Source organism: Primulina huaijiensis, chromosome 2, assembly GCF_012295235.1.
Source record: "Primulina huaijiensis isolate GDHJ02 chromosome 2, ASM1229523v2, whole genome shotgun sequence".
Classification (NCBI taxonomy): Eukaryota; Viridiplantae; Streptophyta; class Magnoliopsida; order Lamiales; family Gesneriaceae; genus Primulina; species Primulina huaijiensis.
In genome coordinates, this window is record NC_133307.1 from 28,046,608 (window position 1) to 28,066,921 (window position 20,314).

Genomic DNA, 20,314 nt, shown 5'->3' on the forward strand with positions numbered 1-20,314 from the left:
CCGATATCTATCAAGATTATAAAATTACGTACGAGTTTCCGAAATCATGATGAAACGTGGCCCGATACGACATTAGACGCGGACTTTCGATTACGGTACAAATTTTGTCCTTTTGCTCTCAGTTGACAAAGTCTCCATCTTGAAAAGTAGGTCTGAGCTAAGAGAGAGCCGTACGTGGGAATGGAGGAGCATGCTGCTAATGAACCTCTGCTCAAGAAACAAGAAGATTTCGTATTTTATGATGATTGCCCGGGTTGTAAGATTGAGAAGCTCAAGCAATCAGACAGTCGGATCCCTTATAAGAACATGACATTTGTTTGGATTGTCACCCTTTGTGCAGGTTTCTTTTTTTTGTTGTTGTTGAAGTATTATACTTTTGATGTTCAAGAATTAATTACGAGGTATAAAGCAAGAGTCCCTTTTGAATCGGCTGGTTGTCTTTCTTTATTACTATGGTTTTTATTTTGTTTGTGCTTTAATTTGATTTTTGACGTTGCATCCAAAAAAACTAAAGAAATGTTGAGAACTTGAGTAACTTTGGTTTGTGTTGGGAGATTTTTGTTCCTACAAGGTTGAAGTTTTTTTCCTTGAAGCAAATCATCAAGGGTTCCCTATTTGTTTTTACCTTTTTTTGTGATTAACACGAGGCGCGTTTAAGATTGGATGGTCCAGGGTTCCCTATTTGTTTTGCCCTTTTTGTGATTAACACGAGGCAACATGAGGCACGTTTAAGATTGGATAGTCCAGGAGTAGAATCACTGTCACCCAAGACTAAATTAAAGATTCCTGCGTGCAATAAGCTAAAGTATAGACAACTAAAGTTTCTAGATTGTTTGATTTATGTGTGTTTGGTGAACCAGGACTGAGCAAGTTTAATTGTCTTGTTAACAAATGTTTTACCACTTATTGATATCGTATTTTCCGAATTTGAGTTTAAGCTTTCTAATTTAGTAGTTTATTCTGGTGTCATTGCAGCTCTGCCAATATCATCTCTCTTTCCGTTCCTTTATTTTATGGTACATGCTCTGACTTCCTGTATTTCTTGTTGCAATTGTACGTTCAGGATCTTCTCGTCCAAAAAACAAATGGCATTTGACTTCATGGAGTATTTTTGCCTGGCTTAAACGACCATTTGAATTTTTTCCGCATCACTCCCTTCCCTGCAGCAAACTTTTGGCCATTTTTCTTATATAGTTTTTTATTGGTTATTTTCATGCTGACTAATTTGTTCGTGCGCTGGTTATAGACTACCTTAGATTATTGGCCTCCTCTAAGAGGTTCAATTTTGAGCGTTTCTCCTTCAACTTGGTGCAGATCAGGGACTTCCATATTGCAAAAAGGGAGGAAGATATAAGTTTTTATGCTGGATATGTGGGTTAGTTTCTGGTTTAGGTGCTATATACCACCCATTGTGGCAGCTTTCAATTGGCATTTATGTAATGTTTCTTGAAGGATCTTCGTTCATGTTGGGTAGAGCCTTGACTTCTCTTCTCTGGGGACTGGTTGCTGATAAATATGGTCGAAAACCAATAATACTTTTTGGTACTATCATAGTGTGGGTGCCAATAACCTTATTGTTTTTATTCTCTTTTGCTGTGGTTCTCTATGATTTTATCATTTGACATCATTGTTTCCTTTTCAATTTGGTAAAATTCAGGGTTATTCTCAACACACTTTTTGGACTGAGTGTAAACTTTTGGATGGCAATTAGCACAAGGTTCATTCTTGGAAGTTTGTGTGGAATACTTGGTCCTATGAGAGTATGTCCGTAAATGACTTGTCATAATAATTCATGTGGCAATTAAATTTATTTATTTCAATTTCCGACTGATCCAGGCATATGCTTCTGAGATTTGTCGCAAAGAACACGAAGCTTTGGGGATGTCAGTTGTAAGGCATTTAATCCTTTTCATTCTTCGACAGCAATTCTTGTCAACTTCACTATGATGATTTGGCTCCCTGAATATGGTTGATTATAGATTAGCACATCTTGGGGTATCGGCTTGGTCATTGGTCCAGCTGTTGGAGGATTTCTCGCTCAGGTAGTGTCTTTTCTCTGCTTCTTGAGGATCAATGGGACAGTATTTCTCTCATCAGAATTTCATGTTTAAAGTTGTGTTTGGATCAATGGATTTAATGATTTGATTCAAATTCAAATCTCAAATCAATTGTATCTGACAAAATACTTAACTTATTAACTTTTTTTTGACAAGGTTACTTATCTTAACTAAAACCATCTAATTAGCTAAAAGTCCTAATTTTATATCAAGATGATATATAATAATTTTAGATAATATCCAATATTAGTTATAACATATCTTACACCACCACAGCAGATATAATAATTTTTCCTTAGCTTAGCCTAATTCCATCTAAGTTGGTAGCTTAAGACTTCAAATTTATGCGTGATATTTCACTTTACAGTCTTCAGCCTCAACAAAGAGTGATAAATAGCATACGAGTTACTTGTTTCACTTGTTTTGATTTCAGCCTGCAGAGAAGTATCCCCACATCTTTTCTAAGGAATCTATTTTTGGGAGGTAAGTCAAACTATCTTGCGTAACGGCGTATTTGTTTATTTCTATTTTACTAACTGTGTAGATGCAAACTTATTTACCATTTTATCGATGAACACTTATTGTAGGTTTCCATATTTTTTACCTTGTCTTACAATATCAGTCTTTGCGTTGGTTGCATCAATTGTATCTTGCTGGCTTCCCGTATGTTTCTCTCTCTTATTATATCCGTCTACCTGGGTTTTCATCTTGCTCAAGATGTGAATATTTACTAGGGAAGATATATCCATATAATCATGATTCCTGAATTTTGTTTATTTTGGCAAAAATATTGGATAATTGTAGGAAACTCTGCACACTCATCAAAAAGAAAACATAGAACAAGATGGTGGGAAAGCTGTTTTGGAGGGAAATTCCTACAAGTCAGTTAAGCCACATAAAATCAAAGGTTCTGAAGGCAGTCTCCCGTTGAAGAAGAGGAGTATTCTTAAAAACTGGCCGTTATTATCTGCTATTATGGTGTATTGTATTTTTCAACTTCATGATATGGCCTACACTGAGGTATCTTTATCTTTCCATTTCTTTTTGCCTTCTCACTAAAGTTTTAGCCACTGTCTAATGCATATTTTTTGATTTCATTGTTTCTATACTTTGTATCCTTTCGTCGCTATTCCTTTTTGCAGTCTGATATTTATTTTTTCATCATTCGTACTATTTACACTTGCATCATATTATCAGTCACTGGATTAACTAGTAAGCTATCCTAGCTTTACTAAATTTTTTCCAAAAAATAAATGGTGTGACGATGGCAAGCACTATATCATTCAACGATCTAAATGCACAAGAAAAACATTATTTTCTATCTATTTTTATGCTTGAAAAAATATATTGCTCTCTATAGCTTCTATTTCAACAGCCTTATTCATTTCAGATATTCTCATTGTGGGCTGTCAGCCCAAGGAAGTTTGGAGGATTGAGTTTTACAACCTCAGATGTTGGTGTTGTTCTTGTCATAACAGGTACATGGTTTATCCCTCAGTGGTAGTTCTTAGGACAGGGTAAGAAGTTCTCACCTTGCTTTGCAATTTATTTATGTGATGGTGAACCAATCATATTTTTCCTCCACTTACGATGATATGTCTGCACATTTACTATAATTTACGCTGGTTGATATCTGTCATTTACCTTTTGCTTGATCGTTCAGGATTTGGTATGCTTATCTTTCAGCTCTTTCTATATACTTGGGTGGAGAAGACATTGGGCACCATCATGGTTTCTCGAATTGGAGCTGTAGGCCTCTCATAAAATCGAATATTTCATCATGTTTTCCTTTTAGTGTATTGGTTTTTCACCCTTGTAATCATCCTCTTTGCAGGTTATAACAATACCATTGCTATCGAGTTATCCCTTTATAGCGGGATTATCTGGTCTGATTCTTTTGCTTGTGCTTAATTGCGCTTCCATGTTAAAGAATGTTCTCTCTGTGAGTTCACATTGTTCATTGACACGTTTATTTGTTTCAGTCAAGATGGTCGGGTCATTCTCTTGTGAAATTGCAACTGACGAACAACTATATGAGAGCTTTACAAAGATTGCATTTTATATGAACTTCATTTACAGAAGACATAATTTAGTTTAGAGTATCCAAATATCATCTAACCAATTGTAAACAACCAAAATGTGTTAGAGAATGATTTCCCGCTATGTTTATGTAATGTTTGCTTCTGATTCATTATAAATGTAAACAGATATCCATCACGACATGTCTGCTAGTCATGCAAAATCGAGCTGTGGTACTATCTCCTTTTCTCTTGTACTTTTTTTGAATTTTTGAACACCTAAGCATATTGAATCGATGAAATTCCAGTACCTAAAACCTATTTGGTACTAATTTCAGCCTCAAGAACAAAGAGGAGCTGCAAATGGCATATCTATGTCTGCCATGTCTCTTTTTAAAGCAGTTGGTCCTGCGGCTGGGGGTTCCTTGTGAGTTACTCTTTTTTATGAACTTAGTTTTTATTATCTCTCTATTAAACAAAAGGCTATTAGAAAGCCCCTTTTGGTCTGTGAAATCTTCTGAATTTTCTAGAAAAAATACCCATATCTTTAATAATATGTGGAAGTATTAAATCTTTTTGTGTGCAGACATGTCATCGTAAGTGGAGGAAAAATATGAACTTTTTTCGAGATACTATTTAAAGTGAAAACCGCTTTTGATACGTATCTTAAATTTTCTGCAAATATCATTTTTTTATGTATAATTAATTTGTACGAGGGCAGGCAACACTTGAGCAGTATCTCCAGTGTCTTATAATTGAGTAGTATCCTCGTTAGAATACATTAAAAGAACTTAAATTCAGAGACGATGCAAATGTAGAAATACAGACCAAGTTTCTTTGCACTTGCTATCTTCTCACATTACTAATGGTTTTCACTAACTACAGACTCTCATGGGCTCAACTCCGCCGAAACACAAACTTTTTACCAGGTACAAAGTCTTAATTTCTTTTTATTGGATCAAGAGCTATCTGTTTAACCAATAGTTACAGTCGATGATAATTATACAACCTAAATAATTTAAATTATACAACAATTCAAGTACCACATTTTAATCGTTCTTGTAGCATGAAGAATTATTGTTCTTCAATAATTTTCATTCCAATAATTGCACCTAAGAATCGAAAATATGACTTGACTCTATAACAAATAGTTGTCACTTCACGAAAATTTTCATCTAGTGAGAATAGTTCAACTCAAATATTTTTAATATGTTAACTTTGAACTTGCATGGCATTGCCCGTGTTTTCCTATTTTGTTTTAATTCTTGTGTTTCCGAGTGCCCACGAGATTTTAAAATGATCGTCAATAGCTTAGTGTAATTCCGGGATAATCTTTTGCTCTACAGCCCCGTGGTTATTTACAACTAGCCAATTAATAATTCTCAGGTATATTAGCTTTGCATGAAAGATGTTATATATTCTCCCAAGAGTTTACAATTACCGCAAGCAAATGTATTAATGACAAGGTAGACATTTTTATTATGCTACTAATACTTGTACTTGCTAGCTTATTCTACCCAAGACTAGCTGAAGAAGAGTTACGGGGAGTAAAACAAAAGGATACGCTGACGGGCCGGGGACATACTATGTGTAATGAGGCCGTCATTCACGATAGATAAAAAGAAAAAGTCATTCCAAAGACTCACACCCAAGTTTCATAGCTTTTGGTCTGCTATTCCAATCATTATTTTCCTACCTTCAGAGGGAAAGATATTTCCTTTTGGGACGGTTTTGGGCGAGGAGGAATTCGAACCCTCGACACCGTGGTTCGTAGCGATGTGCTTTGATACTCTGAGCTACAGGCCTTACCCCGTCTCCACTGGATTTGTTCCCGGGAGTACCCACAAAAAAAGAATCTCTGTCCCCATCCATTTCGGGTTACCTTGAACTTGCATAGCATTGCCTGTGTTTTTTTCTATTATCTTTTAGTTCTTTTGTTTCCGAGTGCCAAAAGTCATTTTGGGACTCAAGGTACTGTGAATAATATAAGGGTTTATCAGGTTTATGTGGGACTTGAACTAAAATAAAAGGCTAAGTTGGTCTTACTGTGCTCTTACATTGCTTCACACAACTCTTCACTGATCTGAACATTTTTTTCCCTATAGTAGATTAAATATGTATAAAATAAAAAAGATTTGGCCAGGTTGGGTTCTAATCAGTCTGGTGTTTACTAGGTCTGAATGAGTTTTGTGTTTTCTAGTTTCGATCTTCACCCTTAGTCTATTTCCGACTTTTGACAGTGCTGCGTTGTGATGCAGGTGTTCATATGGTCTTCTTTATACTGAATGTAGTTGAATTTATCGGCCTCGTGATGACCTTCAAACCGTTTCTGGTCTTACCCGAAGATAAGGTTTCAGATTTAGAATCTGACCCTGAGATGCAAGGGAGTTCATCAATCGGAAATTGATTTGCACTGAGATTGATTTATGCTTTCGTTTTATTGTTAAATAGTCGGATTCAACTTGTGGATGGCTGCATCCGAGTTTTCGACCATTAAGAATTTGAATTCATGTTTACAAATTGGAATCATGTTGACACATATATTTCATACATTGGCATCGTTGTCATCCTCGTATGATTGGATCAGTAACTTCAAAAGTTCGAATCCACGACATTTAAAGATCTATTATAGTTTCTGTATCTAGACTCGCCCGTAGCTTGTTATCTTATATGATAATAATCTTATAAAAGGTTTTGCACGATCCTCAAGAAAATAGTTATTGAAGTAATGGAGATCATTTCTTGAACTTTTTAGAGTGATGGTCACAATTCGATGAATTTTGAGATAATATGATTTGCATGGTCGTACAATTTTGAATAATGTAAATAATTTTTTGTTTGAATGAGGTCGCTCCATTAAGTCTAGTACACGCCCATAAACATAAAAGAAAAGGAGAGATCAATTTATGCATATTTCTGACTGAATTAGAATTTGAACTCGATTAAAACAGAGCTCAAGTCGATTTTCAACCGAAATGATTGCTACTGTTTCCACCATAGTTGTGGCGATTAGGGAACACATCAATTACAGGGATGGACAGACAAATTTAAGTTATAACAACTTGAATCGTTCAAAGATTTAAGAAAGTAAAATGTCGAGTGTATTTAAAGCAGTCCGTTCACAAACAAAAGTGATTTCAACTTACCGAAGACAAACTAGGAAATTATATAAGTTGAAGCATCCTCACATAACAGAATGGGCTTCGTTGTCCTCTATGACATGGATGATTTTGGACGTGGGCTTAGCCAATAGATCAGTGTACTCTTGGAAGGGCGACTTTGTGAAGCGGGTTTCCCTCCAGAAGTCAGGAGTTAGGAAGCCATATGTCTTCAACAAACAATCAAAAGTTGCCTGCAAAGAATGAGTTTCAGTCAATACCACAACATGAATTGCATGTATCACTGGCTTGGTCGCAGGTTTCACACATTTGAACACAAACTACCAAATATATACATGTACATGCTTATGAAATGAAACTCAGAAAACCCAAAACTCTTGTGCAATCAAACCCAGCCAAAAAAGCCAATATATAATTTCTAACTTTTTTCTATTTCTCTATGGATATTTGATAAATTTATATAATTGGAAAAAAAGTACTTTTCTTCTTATTCCTTCATAAGCTTTCTTAGACTAGTCATATTTGTGTTATTTTTCATTTTTTTTATTTAAAAACAACAAAAATAAATTGGGGCGTGATCCGAACCCGAAAGCACCAAATCGATTTTAGCCATGGAAGTTATATTTCTTCAATTAGATGATATTTGGTTGTGTAGCATCTGCAAGTGTCTAAGAAATAAAAAAAATAAAGAAGAGAACTAGTAACTTCAAGAATCAAACACAACACATCAACACAGAGGTAACACTGCTAAAAACACACCAATGAGTACATGAAAATAAACAATTGAGAATCCCACAAAATGATAACACAGTTCCAATTCAATAAGAAAACATTTCAGAGAACTTCTCAAAAACATTTTAAGAGTGCAAATTTCATATATTATTGGTACGCATCGTACCATGTTACATAACACCAGGAATCGCTAAGATGAGTTTTATGTACATATTTTTAGGCAAACTAGTAATATTAGAATTCAAGATATTCTGTTTTCTTAATATCCTTTTCCCCTACGGTCTAAGCTAAATGAAATGATAATCAATTATTAGATCCAAACAATACAAATCTAAAACCAAGCAATTTTATGCGCCAGTAATGATTATGTTGAATGCAGCTAAACATACACAAACTTGATTATGCAAGAAAACAAAGATATCACAGAGACTATCAGCTGTAAAAGTCCAGACCTTGACAAAGTTTCCAAGGGTCTTGGTCGACCCACGGGAAGAAGTGAAGACATCATCTATACCAGCAAACTGGAGCACTTTCTTAGGGACACGCGCCGCCACAATACCAGCCCCTCGGGGTGCCGGAACCATCCGCACCGTAACAGAGCCGCATTTCCCGGTCACCTTACAGGGAACAGTGTGCGGCTTCCCGATCTTGTTCCCCCAATAGCCTCTCCTCACCGGGATTACAGACAACTTGGCCAATATAATAGCGCCACGTATAGCAGTCGCCACCTCCTTCGAGCACTTCACACCCAATCCCACGTGCCCGTTTCCGTCCCCAACCACCACAAACGCCTTGAATCTGGTTCTCTGCCCAGCCCGAGTCTGCTTCTGAACCGGCATGATTTTCATCACCTCGTCTTTCAGCGACGGCCCAACGAGAGTGTCGATTATTTGATACTCTTTGATTGGGAGGGAGTGGAGGTAGATTTGTTCCAGAGATTTGATCTTCCCGTCTTTCACTAATCGTCCAAGTTTAGTCACTGGCACCCATTTCTCCTCCTCCGTTTCGCGACGCGGCCTGCGGCCTCCACGCCCGCGTCCCCCCCTGTCACCGCCGCGTCCCCGACCGCCGAAGCCACGTCCAAAACCGCCACGATCTCCTCCGCCTCTCTCTGCCATGATCTTGTACGAGTGGGATAGGAGGAGTTGCTAGTAAAAACCTAGCTTAAGGAACAATGGACTGTATTCAGAAAATGGTTAATGGGCCTAGGTTTCAGTCCACCAACTCATATTTGAAATATGTTGGGCCTCTAATTTAGTCCTCCAACACTAATATTTCACAATCTTTTGATAATCTATTGCTATTATTAATTTGATGTAATTAATAAATATAATATTATAATCTAACCCAGCTTGCGGCCATGGAGCTTGTCACACATGCAGCCCGAAAAGAAGGCATATCATAAAATTCATAATGCTCATCGACCATTGCTACCCGAGTAAATTAGGTTGTGGAGATTAAGGAACCATAATTATAAATATAAAATGTTTAAATGCAATCATATTTCAAATGACACTATATATGAATATGTTTGAAATATACAATTATTATCGAAAATGTTTAAATTTATATATTTAATTTTAGAATTCATTTGAATTTAATCAATCCAAGTCAAACAATTCGAAATCGAATAATATAAATCTATCGATTCCAATGCATATTTTGAGATATGCAAATTAAGGTAACGATTGTGAATATTTCTAATATGAAATCTGTCAATCATACATAGTTGTATCTTATTGGGAAAAAAAATATGGAGTTTTTATTTAACCTTATAGAATTAAAGATTAGAATTCCTCAAAGACGAAACTTTCATCTCACACGTACAAAAACTCATGTGAGATGGTATCACATGTTAATTTTATGAGACATATATTCAACATGGGTTACTCATTAAAAAAATATTAATTTTTATGCAAAAATTTATTATTTTATTATTGTAAATATGAATAGGATTGACTCGTCTCATAAAAAAAGATCCGTAAGACAAATACTGATCATATTAGGTTCCCCATTCTACATCTAACATTGTCTGTATACGGTATATCCAACGGGTTATATTTATCTTTTCCAAGATATCTATTATATGATAGTAACAACAATACATTTAACCACTATTCCAAAGAAAAAAAATTAAAATTTCAGATTAAATTTATATTATCTAACCCTAATTATTTCATCCAATCAGAAACGAAGTTCGATCAGGAGTACTTTCAAACTTTAGTTTCCCAACAATAAATGGATATATGCAAAACGCAGAGTGCATTGTTCGTTTTTATGCGATGGAAAATCACATGAATGCATAAATACTACTATTTAAATTTATTTAGATATCAATATTTCCAGCAAATGATTTATTTACTCCAAAAAATTAAGATAATGAGTCAACAATTTTCAAGATAGTTCTCATTGTGTGAACATAATTGAGCAACATGTGCCCAACTCTTGTCTGTTTATATATTTATGGGGAAAACAAAATTGGTCCGATATGTTTCGTCATCGTGATTTTAGCAATCAACTTAGTCAGGTTTCAATGTTAGTACGGAGAAATTACATTTTTGCCATGTATTTTTATGTCTTTTGCGATTTGGTGTTCGACGTTGTAAAATTTTAGCTTTTGTACGTTAAATTGTTTTTCTATGCAATTTTAGTCATTTTCTTACGTGACAACGATGCGTACATGCGTTGGTGATGCGACACCGACATGCCAGAAATGTGTACAGTATCACATCATCATTCTCGATGAAATATGACAAAAATTGAAATATTCTCGTACAATAAAATCCACCTTTTACAATTCCAATAATTTTTTTCTCTGAAATGTCAACGTGGCACAAGACATAACAATATCCGGCACCATGTCAGCGATTATTAGCACCACTTCAGCAACATCCAACACCAGATCAACGTCGAGACAAAAAAAACTACAAATTGAAAAAAAAATGTTATTACACTAAAACTGAAATGTGACTAGATAGACAAAATTACAAGAAGGCCAACTCAAACGATCAATTTAACAATCTTCCCTGCAATATCTTTATTTATATATATAAATATCTTCTTCTTTTTTTTTGAAAGACTTAAAAATGCAGTTACTAATTTTGTACAACATTTTTAGACGCAAAATGCCTATGTGGAGTCTATATCCACGTGTGTGTGTGTGTGTTTATATATATAGAAGATCTAGGAATAGCCAAGGCCATGGTAGGAGTTTGAGTTTCCTTCAAAAAGCAGCAACTTTACCAAGAAAACTTCAGCACAATTCAGTACGTTAGCAGCCAATGTTCACCTCTAAGGAAACTCCCCCTCGGTATACTGCCTTTGCGCTAAATAAATCTAGCTTTGAAGATGTATCTTTCACCTCGTACCTCATGATGAAACCCAAGGATATTGCAAAAAATTCACAAAATGAGAGCGGATTCTCCATTAATGACACCGAGCTGAGCATTTTTGACGCACACATGTATTTCAGTGGAATCGACGATCCGAAAGAGGTCGGAAGACAGCTGCAGAAGAAGAGAAGTCTCACGATTTGGTTACTGATGATCAAAGGGTACCGTCACCAGTTTCTTCTGTTGATGGATATTGCAGGAATTTCCCACAGAGAAGATCTTTCAACGCTACTCTTACGGCATCTACATCGGAGGCTAGTTGGAATAGTCGAACCAGGTTGTTGATGTCAAATCCCACCGGAGTTTCTTTGAAGAATTTTCCTACGAATGATCGCAAGAGAAGGACATTTGCTGCCAAGAAATGGCAATTGGATAGAAAGGGTAACTGCTGCATTGGCAAGAAAGCTGTCCAGGTTAAGGAGGTTGAGTTGGAGCCAGAAAAAACAATGCTGGACTCGATTAAAACTGGTAAGAACATCGATGATGAAGACAACCATTTGCCTTCTGACTTCTTAAAAAATCACCAACAGAAGAGGCTCTCGCAAGAAAACAATCTCGAGACCACACAAGAAACACTCAAACAGCGTGTATCAGCTAAAGGGAGGCCTTTTATCGAAGAATTGAGGCGTTTTTGGTTCCCTATAGTAGGCACTTCTAACCGGGAGAATGAGAATCATATGCCTGCATTGAAGAATATCGGGAGAAAATCGAATACTAGCCCTTTTGAAGATCCACCCCACAAGTCTTTGGAAGTTTTTCGTGCAGTTCTTGATCTGTCATCGGTCTTAGGACCGATAAATCTGGTGAGTGGTCGAGCAGGCCTTTTTGATCGAGGAAGTCCAATCGTGGGTGTAACGAACATAGATGATGATATTGGGAGCGATGCGAGCTCGGACCTATTCGAGATCGATAGCTTATCAGCCCCAACTTCGTGTAATTCAATGTACTGCGGAAGGGATTATTCAGTGGAGGAACGTTCTACATTTAGTGCGAGAAGAATTGCAATATCCGCGCATGGCATTAATGTGACTCGCAAGGTTGAATTTGACATGAAAAGCCTGGACGAGCCATGTTCGGCTTCTGAGTGTTACGGCGCCGAGTGAAGTTAGCATTGACTGGAGCGTGGCCACGGCCGAGGGCCTGGACAAGGCAAGTGTCACTACTAATATCTCAGCCTCCGCCTCAGAAATCTGCAAAGCCGATATCATGGAACCGCTGCAGAAACAGGAGGAGGTGGGTGGCCACTGCGGGTGGCGGAAGGGAAATGGGCTGCTTCTAATGGGGTGCCGTCAAGAGAAGGCGGTGAGCGTGGGGCCGCAGCCGGTTAAGTGTGTGGCACAAGGCCACCGGATTTCGTCTTAGGCCGAGGGTCGACCGTGGGAGGGAGGCTCTAATACGGCGTGGTTGCTCTTGCTTTTGCTGCATAAGAACTAGTGACCTTTCGAGTAAATGTATTTTATTATGATTGGTAGGTAGTTCATCACATAAAATGTTATTACGATTAATATTGTAATGTCATATTAAGTAGTTATATATTTTAAAAATATTGTATCGTGCTATAATGTCATATAATATAATATAAAACAAATTATTTTTTTGAAACTGGTAAAAGCCTAAAAGGTTAAGTAAAATAATGATTAATATATAAATCAAGTTGTCTAACAGTACTCATCACCATAAAAGTTAAGAGACATTTACAGTTTTGTTCTCTAATTTTTAGAAACTGAAATCAAACCATCAGTCCCAGTCTGATTTTGGAACGGAAACTAAAAAAATAGTTTGATTCCCTTTGTTTTTTTTTTATAGATGATTTTGGTTCCAGTTTTGGTCCGTTGATGGCTTGACTTTTAACTAGTGTTTGCAGTAAAATTTCATGGACGGATGAAACCATAAGTTCATGATAGGAATTCATAAAGTATGCTTACATTTAGGCTGATTTGAGGAAGACGCCCAACAAGGTAAATAGCTGTCATTCCCCAGCCAAGAAATGATCCTATTCGATTGCTCTCTGCAGCCACAGCTCCCTGTGTTGAAACTCTAATTTCCTGAAATTAAAATGATCGATAAAATGCTGTCAAATATATTGTGTAACACAACGAGTCGGAGAGAACTTCATTCACATTATTATTCGTGCAATTGGAAAAGAAATATACAAACTAGGCAACTTATGACACATGCTAGATTAAGGTACGAATGAATCGAGTCAACTTGAATATGATTGATATTTGAAATTATCGAACTTGAGCTGAGCTCGAACATATTAACGTATTCGCAAGCTGAAATATGGTCAAACTATTTGGTTAGATAGCTTGCCACCTGTAACATGTTAATTAAAATTTTATAAGCTCGAGCCTGAATTAAATACTTAAAATTAGCACAATTAAGTTCGAACCAAATGAATCAAGCACGCTTTTGATTTTTCATCCTAGTTGAAATCAAGTTCAAAATAATTCATGTTTCAAATTTTGAGCTAGCTGAAAAAATCGAGTCCAAGCTCGATTACGAAAAAGGGCTAGTATTTGACTCTTCGTATGAGCTCAAGCTTGGATATAAAGATGGCTAGTATTTGACTTGTTTTCATTCCTCGGTAGACACATCATGAAACAATAAAATTAAAAGAGTACGATTCACTGGAAGTAATCTCAACCTGAAGTAAGAGAATGTAAGAAACCAGATTCCTATTGTTCCGACTCTATAAAAGGAAGCTGTATAAAGCTCTCACCACACAGAGCAAGGTTTTGGGTTTTGGAGAAGAAGCGGATGGCATTGGCTTAACTTCACCGAGCAATGGCTCCTTGAGCCCTTGCTGTTCAGCATCTGAAGTCAGAGTTCTCTGAGCTGGGATGGATCCTGCTGTAGGGGTATGACTAACCGAAAGAGATCTTGCTGACTTGAAAGAAATCAAAACACCAAGTGAGCAGTTCGAGAAGATACCAGAATTTCAATAATAAAAGTTGCATCTATTTTAAGAACGATACGATGAGATGCTCAAATCTGTTTGAAATCCCTTGGAAAAAAGCACATTAAACTCTTGTTCCCGGCCAGTTAATACATCAAACACAGGAGACCGGGCTTTAGCCTAATGGTCTCACCCACCAGCTTAAGCTGGCTCCCTCCCCGGGTTCGATCTCCTCCCAGCGTGCGTTGTAATCAAAAAAAAAAAAAACATCAAACACAGAACTTAGGAGAGATAACCCAACTTAATGAACAGGAACATCAGATAAAAAACAAGACTCCGGCACTCCACATCACCATATTAAAGAGGATGTGATGAGTGAGATCTGTGATTAATGTTTAGTATACAAATGGCATTCATTCTCACATCAACTAGTGGCTCCCTTAAGCATCTAAACTTACCCGTGAACATGAAAAATGCCCAGGGTTATTAAAGTCTCAGAAAGGCAATCAACTACTAAAATCACTCATTGTGCATGCAATTGCTTGCACTATATACAGTCTGTGAAATAAATATTAAGTGTAAACAGCATACTTGGATCTTTATTGACTTGTGCAACAAGTGAAGAACCAAGTCAACAAGTATTTTGACTGAATGGAGGTGTTTGTAAAGTTTGAAGAGCAAAAGTTTTATCTAGTTTGGTTTCATCTCAGTTTGAAGGAAAGAGATCAAAATAGCAATCACATGGGAAGAGGAAATAACCAAGTCATACTGTAGTTCTGGTATGACTAAATAATTTGCACGCATGGAGATCAAGAAATTACTCGCAATATTCACCATGAAAGTAAGCATGCGTTCTAATTTTATAGAGGAAATCCTTACATAAGATACCATTCATCTTCATGGGAACTACTTTGAGAACTGTTTGGAACAGGGATGGGAGAGCTTGGAGCAATTCTACACTTCCCTACATTGTTGACTTGTTCGGCATTGACACCATAATTGTACTCGCTTTTTTGTTCTTCATCTGTTTCTTGTGAAGCCTTATAAAATATTCGACAACAACAAATATTTGAAGTTCTAGTGCCTTAACAAAAAGTATTTACTTGGATGAAGGTTGGCAAAATATTTGAAGCATTAAAATAAAGAATAAACTATGTGCAATAACGGTAGTTGGTAAAAATCTTTGCTTGCATGTCATACTGGGGTTTATGATTTTGTTCCTAAAGCAGAGTGATGTTTAGACTACGTGTTGGCATTTGTTTAATAAGGGCAGAAGAAAATTTTCAAAACAATGTCTTTACGATATCATGGACAAAAGAGAGATCCATGTAGCCAACCCAAACAACCCTCATACTAAAACTTAATGATGTCGATGACCAAAGACATAAATACGTCTTTAAGAAACTGAAAGAAGAATTTTTCTTAGTTCAAGGGCAAATTTTGTGGAGTTTTTATGCAACATAACTCTCACATGGTATTGTATTGTTCAGAATCTAAGGTGTGATTCATACTTCTTTTACACCAGTTCTCCCTTTTCCAACTTTTGGCTATAGTCACTTTTGCACAATTCTTGCTCCTTAACAATCATCTCATTGTTTTGTAAAGAATATTCATATCAAAACATTAACTATGCGAGTGGCATAGTCGATCCTAACAATGGTAAAACTGCAATTTTTGTTTGTTAATTTGTTATTTTGGTCCTCTATTTTGTCCAATTTCAGTCTTTAGTTTTATATATATATTTAAATTTTAGTAAGTTTTCAACGGATATGCTGATGTGACCCTCTGCACACATCAACATTATATTAGCGGCACATAAGTCCCTCCTCAAAAAAGATTAAAATGACAAAAATAATAAAGATAGCGGATTAAAACTGAAATTTGACAACAAAGAGGACCTAAATTGCAGACATATACAAATATACCGTACTAAAATTGCAATTTTTTCCTTCTAATAATTTCTTCCTTTACTCATTGCATAACATTTTTTATTGTCATCATCTTTCTCATATTTGTGTAAGTATCCGGCATTTCCTATTTCTTGTGTGTGCCAAGTACCACAGATATCCAGGCTATCCTACCAAACCAAAATGGGTCATCCATAATCAACTCCCTCCATTTTCCATTTTCTTGATTAGCAGACCAAACCACCATCACGGAATATTATGCATAAGCACGATTAAAAATTTCGACAAGTATTTGCAGTACAATTCTATTTTTATAACACACAGAATTATGAATCAATGTAAGAAGCTTTAGTTGTAACACATCTTATAAGTTCTAACCTCCTGCCTCCTTTTGTTGGACTTTAGGCGTGGATTATGCCCATAGTATACTGTTTGTGTGGAAAGCGTCAAGGTAGTTGCAATATACATCTATAACAAATTAGTATAAACCTCACTTATAGATCAACTTTGATATAAAGGTAGAAATTTAAAGTTTGAAATTAGAATGATGTCTTACCAGTTATTTATGCAGTAACGTCCTCGGAGACCTTTGGTTTCTCAACAAAATATTTGATGAACATAAAAATCTAAAGCAAACTGATTTTCATCCCTGTATATCTTTGGCAACACAGCCTAGAAAACTCATTCATGCAAAAGAATGTGACATGGTCAGAGACTCAGAGGCAGTCCGAATTTATGTTAACAGCTAACTTGTGTAGGCATATGGATGGCATAGAGAATTTCTAAGACAGAACAAGCACAGGTTTTCTCTGATATGTATTGATGCATCAGCATTACTCGTAAAACAACTTACAGTTGCTGGTTCTAGCATGCAGCCAAAAAGGTTGAATAAATCTCTGCAAAAAGAAGCGATTGACAGGGAACCAGCCACTAGATTTGCATATAACCACAAGAAAACATGCTTATCATGCTACAATGATCCTCGATACAGATAAAAAAAAAAAACAAGACGCACTGCACAAAACGCGGTTCTGTCCGCAACTACACTAAAAATTTTTTTTTGCACAAACTGCATCAGCATTGCTCCATAAGGTTGTGGAAACTCAAAAATCCCGGGTTGATCTCGCGAACAATCCGATCATAGCTAGAGAACAGTTTCCATTAAATGGAAAAAAATTACCCAATTATCCATGTCAAAAGAAATACCATAGAGAGTCCATCTGCAGATTTTTTCGAATAGTTGCTGATGATCTGAGGTACTTCAGCCACACACCAGCTCATCACACTAATCAAGCCCAATGCCAATGAAAACTCATCTCGTGCAAATAAAAAAACCCATGTACTTTCTTGCCCACTTGGAGCACTTCTGATCAATGGGGCAAACCACCGATTCACTCTTCAATGGCCCCATTACAAACAAGATTGGAAACAACCCAAAATCTCAACCAACCTGCAACAGCTAAGCGGTAGCATTAATAATCTTTACTCTAAGACTAAAACACCAGATAGGGATTTTCCAAATCAATAAAGCCAAGAAAAGACAAAAAAAAGACCCATCTTTTGATCGATTAACGTGAAAGGGTATCTCTTGATCGATAATTCCATGTTCTTAGCGGCAGCAAAAAAATTATCACGAGGAATTCAATTTCAGTGAACACACATCAATATAAAATTTACCCGAAACAGAAGGCGGCGCTGATTTTACTTAAACCGGTGATTTCATGTGTAGATTTTTGGCTAAGAGAAATATATTTATATTGGGTGACAGAAACAGAAACACGGCTTTAAAAACCTACGTTGGGGTTTGCATGTTGGGACTAGGAATCTGTTACATTATTATTTAGTTTTACCCCTCAACTCTTCGAATTATCAGAATGACCCCTTATCTTCTAATGAATTCTTTGATTGTAATGTCTTTATCGGGATCTCCTTGAGAGCACCAATCAGTGTTCAGCTTCAAAAATTTAAAAAAAAAATAAAAAAAAGGTGCATTTTTAGTTAGTTTGTAAGAGAATACAAATTAAGAATCATGCAACTTCTCAAATTTAAACACTTTACAAACATAGAGATATATATATGGTTCCAAATTGATTGAGTAGCTCATCAAACCATTCAATATCCTTTTTCTTAAGACTTCTCTTCGATATATAGAACAATAAATATATAGCTTATATAAATGCATCTTTTGATTAGATCAACAATAGCTGCAGAAGGGACGACACTATGTTAGTCCTCGTTTAATTTGGTATCGAGATATCATAACTTACTCGCTAAAAGACATGAATTCAGAGTGATCGATCAAATTTTTATAGAGAACAAAACAGAGCAGCTGATTTCTTGACATCGACAACCCTTGAATATGACAAAAGATTGGATTACAATCGAGGATCTTCTTGAAAGTTTATAAGAGATCATGGAAAAAAGACAAACTGAAAATGAGCCTTCGCAGGAGAGTGCCAATAAGATAAACATGTTGTAATTAGCGTCTCTATCGCGTATATATAAATATATAAAATAGCTGCAGAAAATCCAAAGGCTGCATTTGATATTGATGTAAGAAATTCCATCTCGATATCAAATTTCATTATCAGATTATCAATTAGTTCCAACTTAAATTAATGTTGAAACTTACAAATATATAAAATTATTCTTAATTTGGAATTTTTTTTTACAAAAAAAATTGAAAATGAGAAGGTATTATTATTCCACATACAACAAAGCAGCAGGCTGTACACATTTTCCTGTCAATAATTGCCACACAACCGAACCTCAAGTGTTTTCCCATCGTATGCTTTAGTCCATTTCCCACCAATGAGTCGATGACTTCGGATGAGTCCTGAAGCTTAACAGAGATCGCCTTTGTATAGGAAACCATCTGCAACAATCAAAACAATGTCTTCATGCCACAATTTCCACGCATTTAAAAAATTTAACATTTCAGAACAGTTAAGTTGATCCATAAATGGCGGATCGGGAATGAGATCTCTTCTAACATAGAATTGACAACCAACAGATTCAACAAAGGACACATTTGAGAATATTTGTAAGACCGTCTCACATATTCCTAAATTAATATATGGGCAATATATAAAATTATTCGTTGGTATTTTTTTTAAGTTTGGGGAAGATAATGTTATAACTAAATCTTGAATATGAGATTTTGTCCTAAAATTAAGATTTTAATGTAAAATGAACTAAAAATAATCAGCTATTTTTTATCCCTCAGTTTTAGTACAATATTAAAGAATTCGAGTCTCGTAAAATTTATGGACCTAAATAAATTTATATGGACTAAAAGGTCCAAATCTAATGTCAATGTCATTCTAGCAGCCCATTTTTAAGCTCAAATTAAATTTACTGACCTATTACAAAGTCTATAAAATAAAGGTGAAACATTGTTTTGTATGAAAAACGACATACTTTTGATTCTACATATCATTAATACGTTCTAGTTCTTCATTCAATAGAGAGATTTTGTTTCACAAACTAATTAATTATTCAATTCTATTTTAGAAACGATTTGATGACACATAAAGTAAGATTTGGGAAGTTTTAAATTTGAAAATTCATAATCCATTTCTCTTTCAGCTCGTTTCAACCAGTCAAGAGAATCATGATTAATATTTTGGTCACGACGAAGTGATGGCTACTATTTTTTTCGGATTCCGGTAATATGAGGCGTCGCAAGTAACTAGAGTTATTACCTTTTTCATTGTTGAATCATTAGTTGGAATTACTTCAAATGGATGGAAATGAAAAAACAAACAGAACAATGTCATGTATAAAGTAGGATTCAAAAATGGAAAAAAAAAGTGCTAATTTATTAAGGTTTCTAAATCTCAACAACCAACATAGTCCCTTAAATTTTTGAGGGGTCGGCAATTCCCTCAAATGGATTTATAACAAAATGTTTAATCCGCTCGCCTTTCCGCCTCAACTCATTATAGAGATTCCTCAATTCACTCGATATTCTTATCTTATTTATTAAGTTCATCATCTCCAGATATCTCTAAAGCCAAGAACTTATGGGATTTTATCTACAATAACATATCGAGTGTGTCTATATATATATACTCAATAAAAATTTAGGGTCCGGTTCCAACAAGTGACACTAGTCCAGACGCAGGTTTCGAATTTGCCATGATCCTGAAATCACGAAGAAGACAGTTAGAATGGGGCCATGAGTGTAT

At 35.8% G+C, this 20,314-nt stretch overlaps 3 protein-coding genes across 6 annotated transcripts; 1 reads left to right on the forward strand and 2 right to left on the reverse strand.

Annotated features, from left to right (window-relative positions):
• Positions 1 to 4: 4 nt before the first annotated feature.
• LOC140971274 (protein ZINC INDUCED FACILITATOR 1-like) lies at positions 5 to 6,640 on the forward strand. Of its 3 annotated transcripts, none has more exons than XM_073433465.1 (17): positions 5 to 340; positions 976 to 1,016; positions 1,315 to 1,375; positions 1,453 to 1,555; positions 1,658 to 1,760; positions 1,837 to 1,890; positions 1,980 to 2,042; positions 2,491 to 2,540; positions 2,645 to 2,720; positions 2,862 to 3,077; positions 3,448 to 3,535; positions 3,721 to 3,806; positions 3,892 to 3,999; positions 4,265 to 4,309; positions 4,414 to 4,502; positions 4,961 to 5,004; positions 6,334 to 6,640. In XM_073433465.1, the coding sequence occupies exons 1-17, from the start codon at positions 181 to 183 to the stop codon at positions 6,480 to 6,482; spliced, it is 1,536 nt and encodes a 511-aa protein (XP_073289566.1). In that variant the 5' UTR covers positions 5 to 180; the 3' UTR covers positions 6,483 to 6,640. The 3 variants fall into 3 exon arrangements, with proteins under 3 accessions (XP_073289566.1, XP_073289567.1, XP_073289568.1); XM_073433466.1 differs by lacking the exon at positions 6,334 to 6,640 and adding an exon at positions 5,583 to 6,249; XM_073433467.1 differs by lacking the exon at positions 976 to 1,016 and having other exon boundaries at positions 184 to 340.
• Positions 6,641 to 7,109: 469 nt separating this feature from the next.
• Positions 7,110 to 9,090, reverse strand: LOC140971275 (uncharacterized). Its single transcript, XM_073433468.1, has 2 exons — positions 8,379 to 9,090; positions 7,110 to 7,427 (listed from the first exon to the last, which is right to left on the reverse strand). Exons 1-2 carry the CDS (start codon positions 9,042 to 9,044, stop codon positions 7,260 to 7,262), a joined length of 834 nt encoding a protein of 277 aa, XP_073289569.1. The 5' UTR covers positions 9,045 to 9,090; the 3' UTR covers positions 7,110 to 7,259.
• Positions 9,091 to 10,636: 1,546 nt separating this feature from the next.
• Positions 10,637 to 17,914, reverse strand: LOC140961157 (uncharacterized). Of its 2 annotated transcripts, XM_073419469.1 has the most exons (7): positions 17,802 to 17,914; positions 17,305 to 17,574; positions 16,681 to 17,020; positions 16,503 to 16,592; positions 14,041 to 14,208; positions 13,244 to 13,363; positions 10,637 to 10,850 (listed from the first exon to the last, which is right to left on the reverse strand). In XM_073419469.1, exons 4-7 carry the CDS (start codon positions 16,590 to 16,592, stop codon positions 10,830 to 10,832), a joined length of 399 nt encoding a protein of 132 aa, XP_073275570.1. In that variant the 5' UTR covers positions 16,681 to 17,020; positions 17,305 to 17,574; positions 17,802 to 17,914; the 3' UTR covers positions 10,637 to 10,829. The 2 variants fall into 2 exon arrangements, with proteins under 2 accessions (XP_073275570.1, XP_073275577.1); XM_073419476.1 differs by lacking the exons at positions 16,503 to 16,592; positions 16,681 to 17,020; positions 17,305 to 17,574; positions 17,802 to 17,914 and adding an exon at positions 15,097 to 15,865.
• Positions 17,915 to 20,314: the final 2,400 nt, after the last annotated feature.

Excerpts from the sequence above, each read along its gene's own strand:
- LOC140971274 (XM_073433465.1), top strand. The coding sequence starts at position 181 with ATGGAGGAGCATGCTGCTAATGAACCTCTGCTCAAGAAACAAGAAGAT. Across the intron at positions 1,556-1,657 it reads CTTTTTGGTACTATCATAGT|GGTTATTCTCAACACACTTT; the intron begins GTGGGTGCCAAT and ends GGTAAAATTCAG. Across the intron at positions 2,043-2,490 it reads TTGGAGGATTTCTCGCTCAG|CCTGCAGAGAAGTATCCCCA; the intron begins GTAGTGTCTTTT and ends TTTTGATTTCAG.
- LOC140971275 (XM_073433468.1), bottom strand. The coding sequence starts at position 9,044 with ATGGCAGAGAGAGGCGGAGGAGATCGTGGCGGTTTTGGACGTGGCTTC. Across the intron at positions 7,428-8,378 it reads CCCTTGGAAACTTTGTCAAG|GCAACTTTTGATTGTTTGTT; the intron begins GTCTGGACTTTT and ends CATTCTTTGCAG.
- LOC140961157 (XM_073419469.1), bottom strand. The coding sequence starts at position 16,592 with ATGTATATTGCAACTACCTTGACGCTTTCCACACAAACAGTATACTAT. Across the intron at positions 13,364-14,040 it reads CCAAAACCTTGCTCTGTGTG|GAAATTAGAGTTTCAACACA; the intron begins GTGAGAGCTTTA and ends TTTTAATTTCAG. Across the intron at positions 10,851-13,243 it reads TTCCTCAAATCAGCCTAAAT|TTTTTTTTGTCTCGACGTTG; the intron begins GTAAGCATACTT and ends TTCAATTTGTAG.